The 23,533-nt window shown below is 37.6% G+C and overlaps 2 protein-coding genes across 3 annotated transcripts in view; both read right to left on the bottom strand.

Moving 5' to 3' along the window:
- The window catches only part of plscr3b (phospholipid scramblase 3b), a 482,910-nt gene that overhangs the window by 355,952 nt on the left and 103,425 nt on the right, over positions 1-23,533 (bottom strand). The window lies entirely within an intron of this gene.
- Positions 1-23,533, bottom strand: part of trip6 (thyroid hormone receptor interactor 6) — an 86,652-nt gene that overhangs the window by 15,373 nt on the left and 47,746 nt on the right. For both annotated transcript variants that reach the window (XM_028798412.2, XM_028798411.2), the window contains exons 3-7: positions 20,880-21,028; positions 18,763-18,885; positions 15,630-16,364; positions 10,744-10,834; positions 5,812-5,981 (exon numbers count right to left, since the gene is read on the bottom strand). In XM_028798412.2, coding sequence (XP_028654245.2) covers positions 5,812-5,981; positions 10,744-10,834; positions 15,630-16,364; positions 18,763-18,885; positions 20,880-21,028 — 1,268 coding nt within the window. The remainder of the gene's footprint in view (positions 1-5,811; positions 5,982-10,743; positions 10,835-15,629; positions 16,365-18,762; positions 18,886-20,879; positions 21,029-23,533) is intronic.

Below are 23,533 nucleotides of genomic sequence, written 5' to 3'. Positions count from 1 at the left end.
AATGTTCAGCTAAACTAAAACTTATCAAATTGCTCAGTTTTAATGCAGTACCTACATTTAACCAACAGAAGGCAGCACAGTTGTCTCTGCTGAAACGTGTGTGCGTCCTGGCCTAGTCACAGTCAGCATAAATCCAGCATGGCTATGGTTTTCCCTCGAATTTACAAAGGCATGCATGGTAAGGTAAATACGTATACATTTCTCAGGTGTGACAAGGTGTAAGCGCATGGTAATTCATGGCTTGCACCTGATGGTGCCATGATAGACTCTAGCTATCTCTAGTTCAAAAGTGGAAGAACTGCAATTTAGACAGAAAACCTGAAAAAAAAAATCCTGATGTGCTCAGCCTTTGACCTTCCTTGCATAATACAGTAATTTGTGTTACATAACAAAATATTGCAGGTAAAAGTGCAATATGCATAGAAAAATGAAAACTTATGTATTTACAGTAAACTCTACTGGAGTGACTTTGTTCAGAATAGATGCTTTTCAGTATTCTCCAGTGCTAATAACTGTGCCATGTTTCAAAACAACTGATTAGTTTGTGAATTATTGAGTTCACAGGCCTGTATGCTGACACAGACACACATACACAGACAGGCTTCACTCTGAAAGAGCTCAAATTGCATTCAGGGAAGACTAAAACATGCAAATCCAGAAACTAAAATTTGACAAAGTCACGAAAACTGTGGCATGAACACACACACACACACAACGTGTGGTCTGTGTATGTAAAGAACAAAAGGACAAAAGTAACTTTTCAGATAGTTTAAATTGTGTTATTGAAATATGTATACACTGTTCAATTCACTGTGAAATTTGGTTACATTTAGAAATATCAATTTGGTTGTATTCATTGCACTTTTTGAAAGAACTCTGGCACTTCAATGAGAATCTACCAATAACCTGCTTTGGTGATAAAGATATATTTTTAGAGTGTAAAATAAAACCACTAAGATGTTAAGACTACAAAAAAATGTAGTAAACAACAGGCACTAAAAAAGCAACACTCCAGAGCATTCCTTAATATTACATTACAAGATGTAAAAGCAAAAGACACAATCATAAATTTAGTGAGGTGCTGCAACATTTCCTCCCAGGAGAGGGCATCATGGTTTCATTATGATTTGAAAGCAGCTAAATCCTTAAATTGGAAGACAAGGTGAATGGCTCGATCGATCGATAGATCGATAGATCGATAGATCGATAGATAGATAGATAGATAGATAGATAGATGTGAAAGGCACCATATAATAGATAGATAGATGATAGATAGATACTTTATTAATCCCAAGGGGAAATTCACATACTCCAGCAGCAGCACACTAATAAAAAACAATATTAAACCAAAGAGTGCACGGAGCTTAGTTATGATGATACATCTAATATACTGTGCTCAGTTTTAATCTCCAAATTATAAGAAAGATATAACAAAGTACTGAGACGCTATAAACAATCCATTCATGAACTAAAAGTGTACAATGACTTCTATCTTTTCAGCCTAGCTGAAGTCCTAGCTTAAGTGTTTAAAATATAAGTGGATCTGTTCAAATTTTTTTTAATTTTAAAAAAACGTGCTGCTGTTTTAATTTTTTCCCCAAATGGAGGATGAGATAACACTTCACTAGCCCTTCTTTCCACAAATCAGATAACTAAAATCCATCCATCCATTATCCAACCCGCTATATCCTAATTACAGGGTCACGGGGGTCTGCTGGAGCGAATCCCAGCCAACACTGGGCGCAGGGCAGGAAACAAACCCCGGGTGCGCACACACAGCCACACACTAGGGACAATTTAGGATCGCCAATGCACCTAGCCTGCATGTCTTTGGACTGTGGGAGGAAACCGGAGTACCCGGAGGAAACCCACGCAGACACGGGGAGAACATGCAAACTCCATGCACGGAGGACCCAGGAAGCGAACCCAGGCTACCCACTGCGGCACCGTGCCACCAGATAACTAAAATGATGTATAAAATTAAGAAGGCACAGTGTTGCAGTAGTTAAAACTGCTACCCCATTGGTCTACCATGCTGGGTTTGAACCAGTGTAGAGTTTTTCCTTCCTCCTTTTGTTTGCAGGGATCTTTTCTCTGTTCTCCAGTTTTAGCATGGTCATTCTAAATTGTTCTTGTTTAAGTGTATGTGTGCTTGTGTAGTTCCTGCTCTGCCTCAATGCGGCTGGAATAGGCTCTGGCCCACAGTAATTCTCAACTGGACTAAACAAGCTTGAAAATGTTATTAAAGTTAGAAAGTAAGAAAATTAAAGCTTTATTTTTCAGTTTTAGAGAATATAAAAATATCACACAAATTTGATATACATTAACAATAACCGTATACAAACTGAACAACTGAATAACATGTATACATACTGTAGTGTATAATGAAGGACATTATTTGTGAAAAGAGTCTTGAAATGCATTTGTGATAAAATTACTTAAGAAGAATGAAGATAAAGTGCCAGTCCTTGTTAAATTATTGCCTGGACTTATCTTCACCAATTACCAAATGTAATATGCTGGCTCAACATTTCTCAACCTTCAAGTATTTGCAACCCAAGTTTTCATAACATTTTTAATCGCACCCCCCTAACGTTTTTTTTGAAACCCTAATAAAATTTATTCCTATATTTTCTGCTGCCGATACACCGCTACAAGTTTAAAATTTCCTTACGAATAGTGAAATTACGCCACATATGGCAACATTCGCACCTGCTTTTTTGTTACTGGGGGCGTGCTCCACAGTTTGAGAACTGCTGTGCTAGCTTTTGAATAAAGCCGAATTGAAGAACTAAATTCTGAACAGGATATGAAATATATTTTATCATTTTATTTTGGAATTACACACATTTTGTTTTGGCAAGATCCATTTAGTGTTCTCTCCAACCAGATGCCGGGTATTAGCAAATGATCAAGCTTTTAAAGAAGATAATAAACAGAGTGAGAAAAGAAAAGAGAGAAGTAGATGTGATATCATCTACTGTTAAATTCTGCTCTGTACTTTTAAAATTTTTATTTTTATATTGTATTGAAGATTTGTTCTGTTTTGTGTATTGTATTGTATTGACCCCCTTCTTTTGACACCCACTGCACGCCCAACCTACCTGGAAAGGGGTCACTTTTTGAACTGCCTTTCCCAAGGTTTCTTCCATTATTTCCCTACAAGGGTTTTTTTTTTTTTGGGGAGTTTTTCCTTGTCTTCTTAGAGAGTGAAGGCTGGGGGGCTGTCAAGAGGCAGGGCCTGTTAAAGCCCATTGTGGCACTTCTTGTGTGATTTTGGGCTAAACAAAAATAAATTGTATTGCATTGTAAAATAATCAGAGAACAAGTTAGTGAAAAGTAGTGTTGCATTCCTGGAAAATAGTAAATGTAGACAATAATAATATTTCAGAAGCCAGTGGAGAAAATCCCTATATTATATATATACACTAGTCAACGCCCACCGTAGCATACGGCGGTGTAAGAATAGGAACGGAAAACATTGAGAAAGGAATTCAGAAATCAAGAAGAAATAAATATTTCTTGAAAGATGCACTGTGCATATAGAATTTCCGGCCAAGGAGGATTACAAGTGAAAGTGATAATTAAATCAGGCTTTCCGAATTTACGTACTATGGCCATGGCATCCTGATAGTTTTGTTGCATGTATCTTGGACTTCCTGGAAATGTGGACGGTAATATGATCATTTTGCATACACAAACGTTGTTATTTTCTGCGTTTGCGTGCAGTGCGTCTGATCTTGTTGATGTAATCTGAGATATTTGAGACGCGCACCCCCTGTTTTAACATACGCATCTATGACGTACTGTTGGAATAGTTCGCCGCTGGAGTACAAAATACTACATGTATTCCTCATTGCTAATCTGTACGCGTAAAATTGGCATTGAGTAAGCCTTATTCGCTTGGCGGTTCTTTTATCGGGAACATGTTGTAAATCTTTGTGCCAGCCAATGTCTCCGTAAGGGAATAAAAGTGGGTAAACCATAGGATCGCAATTCATATTGAGCATGGAAATCTGTTTACAGGAGTTGCCTATGGGATAGATGCAAATGTCCCTTTCGGCAGGCGTTTCGCCATCTTCTCCGACAAAAATCGCTGCAAAATCGGTGTGACATGTCGGGGCATTGTATCGTCGTATATCCTGCCTAGGGGTTTCCTTGAAAACTATTCATACAGATGCTGTTGGATTGGACTGAGCGATTTCATGCATGTGTTTGTATGATTTAGCGAAGGGGTTGATTTTTCTGAGCATGGAATCTAGCTGGAGAAGTACATTTTCGCTGCATGCAGAGTTTGCTTTATTTTGTAAGCGTACTTTAGTAGATTGCGCTGTGTCAAAAATGTACAACTGTCCATATCCTGGAGAGGTAGAAGTGTTAGTGTATAATGGAGAGATTTGGTGATAAATTTGCCCGTGTATTTTAAAACAGTATGGTCCGTGGCCAGGAGGTTGACTTATCTGTGCACCCATGGAAGCAAACGCTAGAGAAGAGTTGTATTCTCGAATGTGTTCACGATAATTTTTAGCTTCTGATGTTTGCTGTGTAAGAAGCTGTTGTAAAGACACAGGTGGCTCCCGCAAGGGTGGTAAAGCTACTTTACCACTGTGGCAGCACCTCGAGTACTTGTTGGATGTATTACGCTCAGCAGGCCAGTATAGTGCATGACATGGAAGAGGATGAATAGGAATCGAGAAATGCTATGTTGGCTGCGTGTGGGCGGGACTGGTTTTGAAGTGGAAGCAAGACGAACCAGAAGAGAAATATATATAAGAGATATACACACACACTGGTCAGAACACACACCAGAAATACTAAAAAACAAAAAGAAAAAAAAGAAAACTTTTCACTTGCCAGTCCCAGCGAGGCATTATGTAAACGTATTGCTGTTGGTATAAAGGAGTCTCAGTCAGTTTTCTTGACACACTTCTGAATAATTTGTTGGCAGAAAGTCATCTGTGTTAGTTTGTCAGAGAGAGGATGTGCAGCACTGTTCATAACGACACTCAGCTCTGTTTTTATTGCTAAATCCTCCAGTGGGTCCAGAGTTTGTCCCATAACTGAGCTGGCTCTTTTAATTAGCTTGTTAATTCAGTGCATCTCTTTTGAAGTGATGTTACCAGCCCAGCACACCACAGACTGGCCATCACAGAGTAGAAGATGTGAAGGATGTCAATTCCCACATCAAAGGAACACAGTACAGTATACTAAAGAAAAACAGCCTGCTCTGCCCTTTCTTCTATAGTTCCTCTGGGTTATGAGACCAGTCCAAACAGTCATTGATGTGGACCCCCAAGTACTTGTAGGAGTGGACCCCCCTCTACATCCACTCCCTGAATAGTGACCAGACATAGAGGGTTCTTTGGTGTGATGAAAGTCAATAAACAGTTGCTTGGCACTTATAGTCTCTTTATTTACACACAGAACATTCTCTGATCTGTTTATACAGGTCAGAGTTGGAAGGGATAAGAGCTTCAGTAGGTTTGGATGTAAGGCAGGAACTAAGTAAGGACTGACAGCAGCTCACTACAGATCTCATTCCTGCACATCCCAAAAATAAACCATAATTCCACATTGGAAAAGACTAAAGAACAGAAAGAAATTGTAAATAAAGATAAAACAACCATATACAGTATCTTCTCAGAACGAAAATAGTTTCTTTTTATAATAAGTAAAAATAAATAAACATAAATCAAATACTTAAACATAAACACAAATATATCTTCAAAAACATTTTCCCTCTTCTGGTACAACCACCAGTCTAACACAAGATAAGCCAACTTAAAGAAAAGCAGCAGTTTGTCCACTTACTATATAGCAGTTTTCACAGTAGGACTTTTTTTCAATGGCATAGAATGGTTGTCCACGAAGACGACACTGGCAGGTGATACATGTGAAACATTCAACATGGAACACTTGATCCATGGCAATGCAACCAGTCCCATCACCAACAACATTATTCCCACAACGAGCACAGCGTCCTAAAATAGGAAGAGACATCACAACAGGCTGGCATGAAAAAAGAGACACAGTTGTGAACCATAGCAAGGAGTCTGTCTAGCAAGCTATCATGCAGTTTTGATAAGAGACGCTAACCTCAAATTGCCACCCCCCTCTCTCTCACTTGCTCTTTGATATAATGATACACAATAGCAGAGCAAATTATGCCAAAAAAGATTTTGGAATCGTCCCCCCGCCTTTTTTCCTTTTAATGCTGAATAAAGGGTTGGGCACTTTTGCAGCTTGTTTTCAAAGTTTGCTAATATGAAGTTAGATTACTGAAAAACTAGTGTTTTTTTAATAACAATTTTCCAGCAAAACAAAGGTACTGGTAAATTAAAATAAAATAAATGAGTAAATCCTCCATTATCTTTTGTAGATAAAGGCATAAATGACAGCAGGAATTAGGGTGGTGTGGTGTAGTGGTTAAGGCACTGGACTTAACACACAAAGGTTTTCTATTAATTTCCTGCCTCACAGTGTGAACCTGAGCCAACTGCAAAACATGTCTATTTTTCAGAGGTAATGTATCCTGAACTCAATACGTCACCTTGAATATTGGCATTTGAAAAAATCTCTCTCTGCTTATGTAATGGACATTTTCTAGGTGTAAAACCGTACACCTTAACGAACATGACATAGGAAGTCATTTAAAAATAGGAAAGCAACTTGCGTATATAGTATGTTGCCCTACATTCTCAAAACAAAGCCATATCAACTACACCTATAGTCACTGACTTATTGATCATCGCCCTTCCTATCTGTCATATCTTTATGTTTAACAAAAGACATCAGAGCACTGTTCATAAAAAACAAACCAAAAAGGTGCACATTTACTTACACTTATTTATTCAGCTACTGTAGGAGACAGAAGTGCTCACAGTAGCATGGAGGTTAGTACTGTGACCACAAGCAATCAGCACCCAGGGATGCCCACACCACACCTGGGCATTGCCTGTTTTGAATTTGAATGTTCTCCAAATGGCTCTGTGGGGTTTTCTCTAGGTAATCTACTTTTTCTTCTTCAGTCCCCAAGACGTGCAGGTCAATTGAACTGGTTACTTTAAATTGGCCTTAGTGTGAGCATATGAGCCCTACAAAGCACTGGCACCCTGTCCAAGGTATTTCCTGCCTTGTGTCTCCAGAGAAAGGAACTTATGAACTGAAGGAGACAGACAGAAAGTCATACACTGACCAGTACTCACCTGGCATACACCAGCATCATTGAGATTATATTAAACAAAGCGCAAAAAACAGTTGATCAAAAGGTATTATTTTGAAATGTTCTATGTGATAGTCCTAATGACTCACATTGGGCTCATGTACATAGCTGTTATCTAGGTAATTCTGTTCTGTGAGCAATACAATAAAGTTGGACCTCCTTTTACATAGACCCAATACTGTAATAGTAGTATTATTTTAAATGTCACAGTACCAAAGACATAACAGGGTTTATCAAGCCTAGAGTATGTCAAGTGCCTTGAAAGAAGTTACAATAACAGAACTACACAGAATGACAAGGTCATTCAGAACACCGTAATATCTGCAAAAAAATTCATAATATCTGACTTCAAAAGAGGATGTCTGTCTCTGACAATGCCATAATAAAATCAATACCATAATAAAGGATTCTAAATGTCCTGACAAAAACCTCTCAACTCTGACACAGGATGCTGGAGCATTACATTTTAAAAACCAACAGACACAGTTGTTAACCAAAATAATTAAGTGTCTTTAATAAATTAAAAACATCCTAACTGACTGTTTGATATGTACACCCATCTATACTGTAATGTTGCACATTTCTGTTGTGTTGCGCATATTTTCCCATTTTGAAAACAAACAACATACAGTAAGTAAGCTGATGTAACATCATGTGACCTCTAGTTGTACAGTATGTCAGATTTGCTGAGCACAGTTGCCGATTGCATCACTGGGCATGTCAGTTTATAATGACTAAAGATAGCCAGGCGTGTCTACTTTACTGACAGCCAATACTGTGCTGGCTAACAGAGCCTGCGCCGTGTGAACGGTTAACAGCTAAAGTGAGTTCAGCTGCAATCCCTGCCCTTTTTTTCCACTCTATAGTAATAAGTAAAACATGAGACCTCAGACAGACGAGCTTCTCTTCTATTTGCAAGGTACAAAATTCTTATGCTTCCTTATTCCTCATCACTGCTTTATATTCATTGGTTGTCAGTTTTCATGCACACAGGCCCTGCCTCAGTGACTAAAGACAAAATCAAATCTGTTTGGTTTTATTGGAGCGAGTTGCTGGGCACGTCGTATTGAGCGATCAACTTCACAGGAGCATGCAACGGACTTCCTCCTACTCCATAAATTACGCAAAAGGCGGCTACGACTGAAAAATCACTGGAAAAGACACCTAATGTGACACAGCCTTTAGTTGTATGAGAATGATACACATTCTATTTAACCAATTTTCTGAACATCTTGCAGTAACAGGTAGCCAGATGTTTGCAGTACTGTACATTGTAGTAAATATTTATAAATCTTATTCATTACCTTTGCAAACTATCTTACATACTGTATTACTTGAAGCAAGCCTGAAGGCTGGATGCCAAGTTACACCATTTAGATCCAGCCTGATGGTTCAAATGCTTATAAAGTTTAGTGGATATGATCAGCTTTTGAGAAAAAAAAAAAATACAAAACCCATTTCCAGAAAGGTAGGGATACTTTCTAAAAATGTAATAAAAACTAAAATCTGTAATTTGGTAATTCACTTGAACCTTTATTTAACAGACAAAAGGACAAAGAAAAGATTATTAGTGTTTTGACCAGCAAACTTAATTCCATTTGTTAAAAATAAACAAATATAGAAATTGATGCTTGCAACAAACTCTAAAAAAGTTGGGACAGAGGCAAACTAAAGGCTGTAAAGGTTATACAAGTAACATTCTGAAAGGTTCCTCAATTAGCAGGTTAATTGGTAAGAGGTGTGGGAATCAAGATTGGGTATAAAAGGAGCGTCCACCAAAGACGGGTTGTAGCTCACCGCTTTGTGCTGAACTTCATGAGAGAATTCTCTGTCAATTTAAAAACAATGTTTCTCAGGGCAGGTTTAGCAAAGAATTTCGGTCTGTCACCATCTAGAGTTAATAACATTGTAAAAAGAATCAGAGAGTCAGGAGAAATCCCTGTGCATAAAGGTCAGGACAGAAACCACAGCTGAATGTGCATGACCTTCAAACCCTGAGGTGGTATTGCATTAGAAACCGTCATACTACCAAAATGGATATAGCTACATGGGCTTGGAAGAACTTTGGGAAATCATTTTTGCTTAACCCATTCTGCTGCTGCATCAAGAAATGCTTCCTGAAACTGTATATTGCAAAGAGGAAGACATACATCCATTTTGTGCAGAAACGTCAGCGAGTTCTCTGGGCCCAAGCTCATCTGAGATGGAAAGACAATGGAAATGTGTTTTGTGGTCAGATGAGTCCATGTTTCAGCTTGTTTTTGGGAAAAATGAACATCGGATTCTACGTGTCAAAGATGAAAAAGACCATCCAGACTTTATTACCAAAAGGTGTAAAAACCAGTTATCTGTGATGGTAGGGGGGGTGCATCAGTGCCCATGGCATGGAGGATCTGTATATTTGTGAAGGCACTATTGATGCGGAGGCTTACATTGGAATTTTAGAGAGACATATACTCCCTGTCAAGACGACATCTTTTCCCAGGAATGCCGTGTATATTTCAGCAGGACAATACCAGGCCTTACTCTGCACAAAATACAAAAGTGTGGCTTTGTAGACCGAGTCCGTGAGCTTGGCTATCCTGACTGTAGTCAACATCTGTCTCCTACTGACTAGAGGAGAACCAGACCACGGCAACCACGGACTATTGAGCAGCTCAAGTCTTGTATACAGCAAGAATGGCCAAAAGTTTCACTTGAAAAACTGCAACTATTAGTTTCTTCAGTTCCCGAACGTTTAAGAAGTGTAATTAAAAGAACGGGGATTGTGACCCAGTGGTAAATAGGCCTCCGTCCAAACCTTTTTGGAGTGTGTTGCAGGCATCAATTTCTAAATTTGATTATGTGTAACAAATAGAATTAAATTTGTCAGTGAAAACACTGGAAATCTTTTCTTTGCCCTTTTGCCTGTTAAATAAAGGTTCAAGTCAATTACCAAATTAAAGATTTTATTTTTTAATTGTACTTTTAGAAAGTGCCATAACTTTTTTGAAAATGGGGTTTGTGTGTACCAAAATATCAAAAATAGCAAAAGAGGTTGTCTTTCTTGTGTAGTCTGGTGCTTATATCTTCAAAAATATTATGAAAAAACTATTAAAACATCTGCAATTTCTGCATAAATACAGTATTTAAGAAGCAAATAATGTCTAAAGTTTGGATTAAAAACTTGGCAAGCTGTCTGTATCAGAATGAAGCAGAAATATTTCCATATGTAAACCATGTTAAAATAAACTGAGTAAGCATATTAAAGTATGCAGGGAGTAAATTCATTAACAAGCTGCAGACCTTCATATTCTAGGCATCACTGGAAAAATTATAGTGGATATAAAACAGACCTGCCTGGGAATGGAAAGGTGGCAAATGTGCATTGGGATTGAAGAAAATATGGCAGATAGAACCATTAGCATATTACAGGTGGCTACAAAAAATCTGTTTATCAATCCTCAATTTTTTTATTCTTTTCTATATCTGTGAAGAAAAACAACCTAATAGGCATTATAAGATTGTGTGCCATTACTCACCAAAGTATTCCTCAGTTGGTGGATGATTCATATCATATACCAGCTTCTTGGTAAGACGGTCAAGTTCATCCTCAGGTCGACTAACTGGAGTCTAAAGGAAAAGTTGTAACAAAAATTAAGCCAGTATACTATAGGCTGCAGAAAGATCTATGGGAGATGCTTCTTAAAACCATGCATGTATAAGAACAATTTATTAAGCAAGGAACTAGGAAGCTAATAACCTTTTTTATGGTTCAACATTCTTCTAGAAACAACAGGAATGTTATCATAAATCTAAGAATTTTATAAAACACCAACAAGAAAAAATACAAAATAAATATGTGGTTACTGTGCATAGCCAATAAATTTAGCTACACCATCCCATAAGCACAAGAACATACAATATTACTAAAAATACATTTTTGGTCAGAATCTAGGGTACTGTATGCATGTGTACAAGTAATTTGCATGTTTGCCAAAAAATTGAGATTGATCCACTAGTGAAATCTGTTTTTTCTTAGGTTGTTAGTCATGATTCAGTTAGGGCATTTCTGTTATGTGTATGAAGCTAAATGCCCTAACTGAATTATGACTAACAGCTTAAGAAAAAACAGATTTCACTAGTGGATCAATCTCATGGCCTTGGGTCCCATGAAAAATCCAACCCTAATGAAAAGTAGGGCTTAAAAATAGCCTTATTAATTTTGCCTAAACTTTTATTACTTTATTTAAAATTTTATTAAGTTAGACATTTAAATATGCCTATAGATGTGAATGCTAACCACTATATCACAGTGCACATCATATGCAATACGTTGGTACAATTCTACTGAGTGGCTTTTGTCTTGGGGCTGGAGGATGGCATCAGAAGTTCACAAATATCACTTTTTGAAAAAGCTCACAGATCACTGAATTTATACGAATGAAAAAGAAATTAGCAGAGGTTTTGCTGCTTAATCATAAGCTTTGAGTGGGTGATGAGGCTTGTGTGAAAATGAAAACTGCCCTTACTATTTAAATTGAAGTATACCTAGAGGGAAACCAATCAGTCATAAAATAACATGAAGTATTACCCCTCTTACAACCCTACTTAATCCTGAATGCTGACATGGAGTTGTAGCCTGTATCAACAGCACTGTGCGCAAACCAGAAGACTATCCTAGATGGACAGCAGCCCATCAAAGGGCACACAAACACAAAACCAAACATATTTCAAATATACACACAGAATATAAAAGTACAGCAATACCCTGACTTAACAACACTGGATATCCAAACAAGAAGAACCTGTACCCAAAATTAAGGGCACCATCGCAGATTATCTAAATGGTTTTCTCTGACACTTATTCAAATTGGTCCTTCCAGCTAGGCAAACTGTTTTCAGACACCTACAGTACTAACATGGCACTGATGCAGACAGCAAATGCCAATAGGAATGAGTTCTTTAATTTTTTATACCTCATCTGCCCATCTGTGCTTGGTACATGCATAGCCAATTCTGAAATGTTTAACTGAATTCTTTTTAGGTTATTTCATGTATCGTTTCTGTGTAATCATCAGTACCCCGGTACTCTAGCCTATCACATACTGCATGCCAAAATCTGTTGGATACATAAATAAATAAATAAATACACTTAGTAATATTCTTTTAGTGGGTAATTTCCCCCCAGCTTACTATTGTTCTGCAATGCATAATTACAACACTTGTTTTCAATAACTGATTTATTGACACGATCAGGAAAATAATAAACTGAAGGTCTGTTCTTCCTGTATAATGTGTGTATGGCTGATAGGGGATGGATAACAGAAGGCATCTTCCAGTGTGGTGGGCAGAACACACACAAACTGTCTTTGAAAGAACACTATCTGCCTGGCTCAAAAAGGAAAGGAACCTTATTTCCAAACACATATTGTGCAGGTTACATTTAATCAGACCAAACGGCACGGAGGAGTTCCCCAGAAAAATTTTGTGGTCGGATTGTGGGCCGAGAGTGCAAACTGAGCATGTTTCAAGTGATGTTAACTGCCTGGAGTAAAGGGCAAGGTCTTTACAGATTTGAAATTTGAATTTCACTTTAGTATTTACAAAATGGAAGAAGCATCTTTGATTTATTCATTCATTGCTAATCCAAAGTTGCCCCTATAATTCTGATTCTCACAATATGAAGGAGACTGAAGCACCCTTTACTGCCTCCCCAACATTATTGGCACACTTATCATAAAAAACACATTTTAAAAAAGAGGGACTTCAATAAGTGAGCTCAACCCTATAACTGGTATACGTAACCACTGATTTGTTTATAGTGAATCAGCAGCCATACTACATACATTTGAGAACAGGTAATCCACCTGATGTCAAGCATGTTTGGGCCCGGCCATGGCCAGAACTTAGATGGTAGACCACCTAGGAAAAGAGTGGGTCGCTGCTGGTAAAGGTGTTGGTAAGGCCAGTAGGGGACACTTACCCTGTGATCTGAGTGTGGATCCCAATGCCCCAGTGCAGTGACAGGGACACTGTGATGCAAAAATGGTGCTGTCCTTCTTATGTGATGTAAACTTGAGGTCCGGACTCTCTGTGGTCATAAAAGATCCCTGGACATCTTATATAAAGAATAGAATGTTTTCTGATGTCCTGGCTAAACTGCCCATTACAGCCTGGTCATTTTGGCCTCCTAATTATCACCCATCTCTAATTAGCTAACTGTATCTCTCACCTCTTCACCACCTAATAACTAAATGTGGTGAGCATACTGGCACAAAATGGCTGGCGCATCATTCAGGTGGATACTGCACATTGGTGATGGCTGAAGTGACTCCACCTTCTCTATGTAAAGCATTTTGAGTGTCTTGGAAAAGTGTTATAAAAATGTAATGTGTTCCTCTTCTTCTAGCGTTTTATAATTACAGCTTACATTCCAAACAGGGTAACACTTTAGTTTAGCCACTGCAAAACAAGTCTCTATTACTCATATACTGTTACGTGACAAGACATTAAAAAAGGCTTCTTTTGGTCTCACTAGCATCAATAAAAGTAGTCATTCAGCTTGGTACAGGGTAGCATATTTGACACATATATTTGACACTCAACATCACAAAAACAAAAGTATTAAACATCAACTTCAGGAGAATGATGCAGACCCAATCCCACTTTTCATCAATTGGGATCTGTGTGGAAAGTGTTCCCATTTTCAGATTCTTGGAAACCCAGAACTCTGAGAACCTCTCCTGAACTGCCAACACCACCTCAGTACTTAAGAATACTCAGCAGAGGCTACACTTTCTGAGGGTATTTAAGAAAAACAGCTTGGTGGAGAAACTGCTGGTGTCCTTCTACCGTTCTTCCATTGAGAGTGTGCTGGCATACTGTATCTTGGTATGGGATCCCAGGTGATCAGTAGCGGACAGGAAGGCTCTTCAGAGAGTTATAAATGTGGCATAGAATATTATTAGCTGTGTATTGCCCTCACTAGAGGATATTCTCATTGTCCTTAGAGGGCTACTAATATCTTGAAAGATTTTTCACATCCTGGTTATTATTTATTTCAGTTGCTGCCTTCCAGCAGGCACTACAGGTCAATCAAACTTGAAATAATAGATTTAAAAAGGGCTATACACAAGTTCTTGTATTTGGTAACATTCAACATTCTGAATTCTATACAGGAATGTAAATGATATTACACTTTATATCTCAACGTGTATGTATTTACTGCTGGTTGTGGCTCTGTGTTTGAATTTGCATTGATCAGGAGTAGCATCTCTCAAATTTCATTGTATATATGATGACAATAAAGGTTTGAACTGATTGAAATAAAATGTAAACATAAAGGATACACAGGTCTTATGCTCAAATATGCAATATCAAGAGAAATATGTCAGAGTTCAGCCATCTCATACCATTCTAAGGAAAAGTTATTTAGTAGGCTATATTGAAGATACAGTATGAAAAATATAATTAATAATTTCTGTTACTAAGACCAAAAGTGGTATTTATTATTGTCTTGTTACATAATAGATGCATTTTTGCAGTGCTTATACACTAAAGCGATATCCAAACAGACAGCTTTACAACCCGACACCAGAGCTCACATTTAGAAGGTAAACGTGCATTTTCCACTCAAACTGTCTGGCAAACCTAGATAACAAATTCAGGTAGCACAAAGTTTTCTCTCTCTTTCTCATATATGTTCAAATCCATACAATATTGCTGATTTTGACAGCTGTTCACATCTATGAAGAGATTGACATTGTGCTTCGTGAAATTAGATGTTCAAGTAAAAACATGAATGCATTACGGTATTTGTTAATACAGCCCACATGGCAAAACTCATTAATAGAAAGCCCTGATGTAACAGAAACCTTCAAAAAGGTAACCCAGGTACTCAGAAGCCTCAATAGTGAAATGCTGAATATGAGGGCCGCTGGGAAAAATTTGCAATGTCTGTACAGGCACAAACTGGAATATTGGCCGAATGGTTCATGTTGCTGCCTGGCATATCCTTTGTCCTGTTTGTGGATCCAGTGTGTGGTTGTTGCTCATGAAGTTTGCACATTCTCCCCTTGTTTGTATAAGACCGTTCTCCATGTACTTCAGCTTTCCTCCCATATCCTTAAAGATATGCTAGTCATATTAAATGGCAGTCCCAATGTGTTCCTGTATGTGTGCGTGAGTAGACTCTGTGATTAACTCCTGTCCATGACCGTTTTCAGATTTATGCCCAGTGCTGAGAGGTTATGCTCCATTGCCACAACCCTGTATTGGATTAAATGAGTCTGAGAATGCCATGTATAGAATTAACAAGTACCAAAATAGAAGCTAGAAAAGAAATATAGATGCAAAAGTTTGTAGAACATTAAATAATAAATAAAGTTTGTAAAAGTGCACAAGTTCCTCTTCAGATCTTACTTACCTTGCCAGCAGGGTAAGCAACAGTTTGAGTAGGGGCAGGAGGCAGTGTTTCCTGGTTCCTCTTGGGCACACCTACACCTGCCTGATATAGCCTTGGACCAGGAGGTGAATAGCCACGGTATCCTTTCTTGTTTACATCCTGCGGTGAACTATTAGGTTGAGATGAATTTGTTGGGTACCAGTTTTGTCCTGCCTCAGAATAGGGCCCAGTTCGTTCTCGATAAGGAGGTTCAGCATGTTGAGGACCAGCTTGTCTTGGCGAAGGAGGGGCATATGCTTGCTCAGCCTGTCGGCTCGTTTGGGAATAGGTGCTGACTGGCTGGGCAGTTTTAACCTGAACACTAAATCGAGGTCCAGTTGGTGTTGATGCAGTTGTATAAGAGGCAGGAACAGGTTGAGGATATGGCTTTTGGCCTTGGGAGGAGTAGACATAACCAGGCATCTGCTGAGGGCTATATGAAGAAATCTGCTGCATTTGATGAACTGTATGGTTGGAAGGAGGACTGTAAGGAGACATTTGAGGACTTGGGTAAGCTGTAGATGGCACACCGGCATATTGTGGCACAGTGTGATGCTGGGCCACCTGTACTTGGGTAACTTGTTGAGGAAGGTGTGATGACTGTTGCAAAGAGTGATGATAGTTTACCACTTGTTTATTGGTACTTTGAGCAGCAGAAGACTGTGCAGGCTTATACCGATCCATTGGTTGTTTTGAGTAAGTCATGTTGTCATAAACCTATATTTGAATCAGACAGAGAAATCAGGAAGAAAAAACATTAGCTTATTAGTTGCTATGTCCAATTAAAACAGTACTTAAGAAAACAATGTTTTATTTCAATATTTCAATTTTAGGGAAACATACATACAATATATGGGACAAAATTTTAAAAGGGCATTGTAAACAGACCAAATATTTTATCTCAAACAGCTTATTTAATTTTAATTCAATTATTTTGTAGAATGCTCTTCACACAATACATTAAAATACTTACAAGTAAAATGCAAAAAAATTCTATTTTTATTTCATCCTTAAAATATTAACATTCAGTAAATGAACAAGTACAATGTATTGAAAACAAGAATAAAACAAAAACAATTGAATTAAAGAAATGCAAACAAATCGTGAAAATATACAACTATAACAAATGAGACTAGGGATACGGCCAGTTGACAATGGAGGTTAGCATAACAAAAACACTAGTCAAAAGAATAAAAAGAAGAACTAAATTTCTAAGAGGTTTATAGTAAGTTATATGAGAAAATGTCCTAATTCTGATGACCTATCCAACTGCCTGTCCAAACTCTGGTGGGTATTCTACAATAAAAGCACAAGTTGGGCATTAAATCCTATTATTGTTAATTCCAAAACTCCAAATATCTCTAGTGTAACAAACAATGACCTAGAGAGGAAGCTTGGCAATGAAGCAATGGCACCATATAAGTACAAGCATTTCTGATTTGTTTCGTTCACAAAGTCCCATGACACATAAGGTATGCTCTCCTTGCCAAAGAGCAGGTCGCTGGAAGGGCCAGAAGAGGCAAACATGTGCTTTATAGTGTAACACATTAGTGTCTATGTCACATCACCAGCAACAGAACATCACACTATTTTCTACAAATAAATACAGGCTACCAAATTCATGCTGAAAATGGTAAAATAGCAAGAGTTTGAAATAGAACTGAGATAGCAAGTATAGAATAAGAGGGAAGCTTGGAACAGAAAGTTAACCATTTCACTAAATGTATTCGCCAAATGTTCAAAACAAAGACACACACAAAAACACACAGAAACTGCTTACATGCTATTAAATGCAGTTATTAAACAGTCACACATAGATCATCCCCAATAGTGCAGCCACACTTTAAACAAAGAAGAGTTAAAGCAGGAAAGTTTTCTTATTCACCAAAGCTTCTCAATAAGAGATTTTGCATATACAAAAATGTGAACAGCACACTGTATTCAAGAAATCTGAACGATAACTGGACTGTCTCGACAAATTTACTTGAAGAATGAGTATGCAAAGTTTCAACAAAATCAGTTCACTGGGAGCAGAGTTTTTTCAGGCGGTAAGATGGACCAGACATGGTTATTGCTGTTTGTGATTTTTCTCATTATATGCAAACACACCTAAAAAGTACAATACTGTACTGTACCAGAATGTTTCCCCTTTAAACCTATCACTGATCACAGACATAAGGATTGCATCTGTACATTATAACAAAGGCAACAGTGTAGAAATAAAAACTGACTAAAAAGTGATGCTAATCTAACTCTTGTTTTAGTCTTACATAAGTCTCGCCACAATCCATGAATCAAAATCCAGATGTGTCACCTGGAATTTCCAATCTTAGACAATAAAATTTAATGCATATCTATGTAATTTCTTTACAATCACCTTTTCTGTGTACGCTGTGCTCAATCAGTCTTAGAATAAATAAAATATTTTTGGATGGAATGTTTACTACTTTATGTAGCTTGTAGAGAAGACAGAGTAAAAAATAAAATTTCATGTTTTAATGCAGAATGGAGATAGATTGAGAAAATACAAGCCTATGGTGACCAATACTCTACAAAGGCAAACAATGTGAAAAGTGTCAATGGGAAAAAGAAAAAAAAAACCTCATGCTACTCATTTTATATAATGGACATGTCAGTTCATTCATATGCTGAAAATGAGCAAACATGCATTTTCTGCTAAAATAATGTTAAAAAGATACTTCCAGAAAAATCAGCGAATCCATACAAAAGTTCACATTGGATTGACTTTTTAATTGAAGATAAGATTCTTGACTAATGAATGAGAGGGAGAGGTCCAAAGTCAACACACTCCAATCTCCAAAGGGACCTCAAACATCCCGTCAATCTTTGATCTCATATTCTAATGTCAACATACTGTACTCCACTTGACAAATGTTATGTAAAATGAATACCACATGAGGAGGACCAAGACACTGACAACTTCACATTTCCTCTATCTAATAATTTGTTATTTAATTATAACACACAAGACCAACCGAATTTCCCACTTGGATAATACATTGAACTTTGACCTAAAATGTGGTCTTTATTTCATAGAAGTTCAATTTAAATAATGGGGATGACATTTGTAAAGCAAGAATAAATTTAAAAATACCGGTCCACAGGGGTGAAGTACATATTGTGGGGCACTCTCCATGTCTGCTAGCATGCTGGTTAGAGAGTCTATTTCTGCATCAATGTTGGTTGAGTGTGATCCTGTTTTCTCAGCTATACGTGCCTTGAAACATTAAAAAAAAAATACTGTAATTACATTTACATTAGACTTTTTTCTTTATTTAGCTAGTCAAAAGCAGTCATATGTAGTACAAGTCATACCTTACATGCTGCTAATTAGTTAACTGCAAATTACATAATATTAGTCATGAGTGACATGTTCATTTTAGGATGTGTACATCAGAGCTCCATTGTCAAAAAACTATTCCAATCTCCATTGATACTACAAAATGACTAAGTTGCAATATGATACAATAATGAAAAACATCAAACAAGATTCCAATATGAATCTATAAACATAACAAAAAAGCATACAAGTATTCTGCCTATTAAAAAATGATACAGTAAATAATCCCATAATCATTTTTTTTCTTTACAGAATGCATCATTCCTAATCTATATCAGCATAATTAGCATTGTGATCTAATGAAAGTGAAGCTGCCAGATAACCAGATATTAGAAGGTGCTTGGATGGAGCCCAATTTGAGTCTTAATGAGTGATAATGTGACTTAGGATCAAAACAGCATATTTTTTAGATGTTTGGGTGTTTTAAAAGATTAAAGTGAAAGAAATAGATCACAGAGACAAATTACAAAGTCGTCCTTTGAGGCAGTCGTGCCCCCAAGCCTTTTCAGAAGATGTAGCGAGATGCACATCTTGTTCAAAAACTTGTCAGGAGGCTGCACTTAATACATTGTACAACAAGCCTTGCTTAATTTTTCCCCCAACCATTTTCTAACAGTCGAGTCATCTTTCAATACACACAGGTGTTCTGAGCTTTTTAACTGCGTACTTCTGTTTCTACTGTGTATAATTTTTAATCAACATTACTGCAGAGAAAGAAGTAGAGGTTACATTTTCAATATTGTGTGGTATCTTTTAATTATAAATTTAATGTTGAATAGCCATGTATTAATTACGAACATTCATAAGATTTGTAGAGAGTACAAAATATCAAGTAGGTGGTGTTGCCTGGTAAAAAAAAAAAAAAAAAAAAAAAGTTTGAGAACCACAGTTTAAAAGAAACAACTTAAAATTCAACACATTCAGATATTTGGCCAAGCGGCTGTGCCTGTATTATCAATTCAGTCTGTTTCTGCAATCTACTGTAAATTAAGTCTGAACCATTTCCTCAGACCTATCAGTGTTAATGTGAAGAAAATGTGTTTATGAATAAAGCAAACAAACTACAAAAAGGAGTTTCAGCCACTCAACTGAGTGCTCGACCAATATGGATTTTAGGGCTGATAATGATATTTGGGCAGCAAAGAAGACCGATTACTGATACATATTATACCAGTATAGGTGGTGTGTGTGTTTAAGTATTGGCTTTTCCTGAAAAAAAAATCTGAAGGAAATGGGAAAAAAAGACTAATAATGTTTTTACATGAACATGTTTTATTTAACATTTAAACAGGTTAAATGACAGTGTTTTTGCTTGTTTTTATTTTTTTTTTTTTTAATGAACACAAAGCCCAGAGACACCGGAGATAATCCTCAATAAATAGCCTCACATACTATAAAAACAGTGTCTTTTGGTAGATGTTAAAATGAGAATAAATAACCCAAAAAAGAGGGTAACATTCAATGTTAAAATACAGTTAGAATCCACCTGTAAAAACCCACTCTTCAACCTCGGTGCCTCCTTTTAAAACACCTCCTTTGCTCACCCTTTTCGGTGACAGTTTGTGTCCCACCACCATCCCTCAGCATCTGCAGACACCCTGCAAGTACTGCTCCCTTTGCCCAACGCCATGTCTCGGCGCTCTGTGGGACTTCCCAAAGTGGCTGATCACTTCTGCTCCATGGGAGCTCAGCAGGAAGTTTGTGAGGCCTAATATACTAAGATAAACTGCCTAATAAGCAAACTTCATTGGGAACAGTTTCGGCATCATGATAACAGTACAGGTACAACCAATCCTGATGCATAAGTTGCGACCAAAAATCTATTGTTATCCGATAAAATCGGCCATGCCCTATTCAACTGTAATACTCACCTGGCTATCAAAGGTGTTTGAGGGATGGTGCCAAGCATTTCGCTCATCTTTTGATCCTGGAGATGTTTGGTAGTAGTGGTCACCCAACACAGGGGGAAGTGGATATTGTCCCTGAGCCACTAAATCTTCAGAATGTGGTAACAAACCATCTAAATACCAAAATAGAAGAAGTGGAAATCAATTCAATATCCCTTTAAAAACTACAAACTGTGAGTAATGTAAGCAGTCAATACATCATATTCAATATATACTGTAAAGATCTTAATTTGTCAATTTAAGATGTCTGAGGAAATTCAGACATCTTGACTGGGTGCTCTTCTAGTTCACAGGTCAGATTTTTACTTGTATGAAATATTTGTAATCCAAGTCCCTACTTTATATGTTGTTTAATTCATAGTTCATTATTTTAATAAATGTGCACATTCGCAGTAATCTTCATATTTCTATCACCATACAGTATTGTAATCTGTAATCACAGACCTTGCAAATTTGTTTTGTTGTTTTTTTTAACTCTTGAAACAACTCCTCTTATCAGCTAAGTCCCTTCATTACAACAGAAATTTGATCTTAAATAATGTAATGTCATGTGAAGTCTGCCTTACACAGACTGTAGTTAGAATATAAATGAAGAGAATGCATTGTAATGCATGGCAGCACACCTATCCTGAACAGCAAGGGCAGGAGCAAGAGGCACTCCTTTAATACTCCTACTCTGTCACATTCACAGCAGCATTTGATATAAAAAAAAAAAAAAAAAAAAAAAAAAGTATTAAGATGCATTTTATGTTATCGCATTGGTCTCTCCTGTTAACCACAGTGAGCAGCAGTGAAAAAGCAGAAAGACACACTCTTTCAGTAATCTCGCACCATCTCATGGCAATGCACCCATCTCATACTCCTCCTCTGTTTCACTCACTACAGTATGTGTTCCTTGTCATGTAGAGACCTTGAAACAATGCACTGTTCTAAGTCTGGCTGTAAAGGCCTTCTACAAAAGGCCCTATGTCTGGCTCTGCTGTAGCTGCAAGCGCACAGCTTGAGTCACCTCCAAAATAAAATTAGTGCACACTGGTACATTTTACTGTGTATAAATAGTTTTAAATACATTTGTATCTGAAGATGAACATGCTTTACATATTAATGGGTATCACCAAACCTAAATTCAGCATACTACAAGGGAAAAACAACAGAGTATCCAAAGACCAGTGATTTACAATCTCACTGATGGGGTCCCCTGTGGTTACAGAATTTCTTTCCAACCATTTCACAATCTAGTGAGTCATTTCTTCTCTAAGTGATCTAATTTTTCAATTAGCTGATCTTTTTTTCCTTCTCTATTTCTGTAAGATTTGCAATTGTAAGAACTTTAGAAATTTCAAACTTTTTCCACAGTCTTATGTTAATGTTTTTTGTCATTTTCCTATTCATTATTTTTTCCCCTCTGTGGAGCCTTTAATTATAATAAATAATAAATTAAAGATGAGTGGAGTAGACAGGGCAAAATGAGTGAATGACTAAAGTCTTTAAACCAGAGTTTATGCTAAATTGTATTAGAATATAGGAAGCATTTAATTGTGGTACATGGAGTGCTTTTAAGGAGCACTCACAGCGAAAAATACCTTCTGCAACAGACGTGACTATCAGTATGTTGCATGTCTGTCAGTCCGTCTGTCTGTCGGCATAAAACAACTCTGAATCCAGTGAACCACATTTATTTGAAACTGGGTGCACTTTTTCTTAACAAAAATTGTTGGAACAGTTTTGTTTTTGTTGAGAGTTTTGAATACTGCTTGCTGTATGCACTTTACAAACGACAAAGTCTCCAACTGAAAAGCACTGGCAAATCTGCATACAGTGGAAACTCGGGTCACGAACATCTCGGACCACATACAAATCGGGTTACAACCAAAAAGTTCGCCAAACTTTTGCATCTGTTCACGACCACAAACTCAGGTGACGAACAAGCCAGTTTCCCTTCTGGTTCGTACGCGCCAATGATTTCTGCACATGTTCAGTCTCTCCCTGTGCATTCTCTGTGCAGAGAGTGAGAGAGAGAGAGCACGAGTGAGACAGAGAAAGAGTGCGAGAGCACGACAGAGCGAGAGAAACAGCACAATAGAGTAAGAGAAAGAGCGCGACAGAGCGAGAGAAAGAGAGTGAGCGAGCGAGAGAGAGAGCGCAAGAGAGAGCGAATGAGAGAGAAAGTGAGAGCGAGAGAGAGAGCGCGCGAGAGAGCGAGCAAGCAAGAGAGAGTGCGAGCAAGCGTATATATATTTACATACAGCTCGTACGGTCTGGAACGGATTAATTGTATTTATATACAATCCTATGGGGGAAATTACTTCGGGTCATGACCAAATCGGGTTGCGACCAGAGTTTTGGAATGAATTACGGTCGTGACCGGAGGTTCCACTGTACTCGTCTATATTAAAACATACAAACATTCTGTGCCTCTTTGACTACAAACTACTTTACTATTTCAGTTTTACCTTGACAGCAGTTACTATACTTCAACATGTACATTTTATTTATTTTTTTCCTTCTACTTGTTCAGCAGCCAGTCCTGACAGCAAAACCTGCTGCTCAAGCAAGTACCTGTCAGGGTAGGGCAGGGTCAGATGCAGGCAGGATGGCATGACTGAGTATTACCATTT

This window comes from Erpetoichthys calabaricus, chromosome 3 (genome assembly GCF_900747795.2).
Source record: "Erpetoichthys calabaricus chromosome 3, fErpCal1.3, whole genome shotgun sequence".
NCBI lineage: Eukaryota > Metazoa > Chordata > Cladistia > Polypteriformes > Polypteridae > Erpetoichthys > Erpetoichthys calabaricus.
This window is presented reverse-complemented; position numbering and strand designations above follow the sequence as displayed.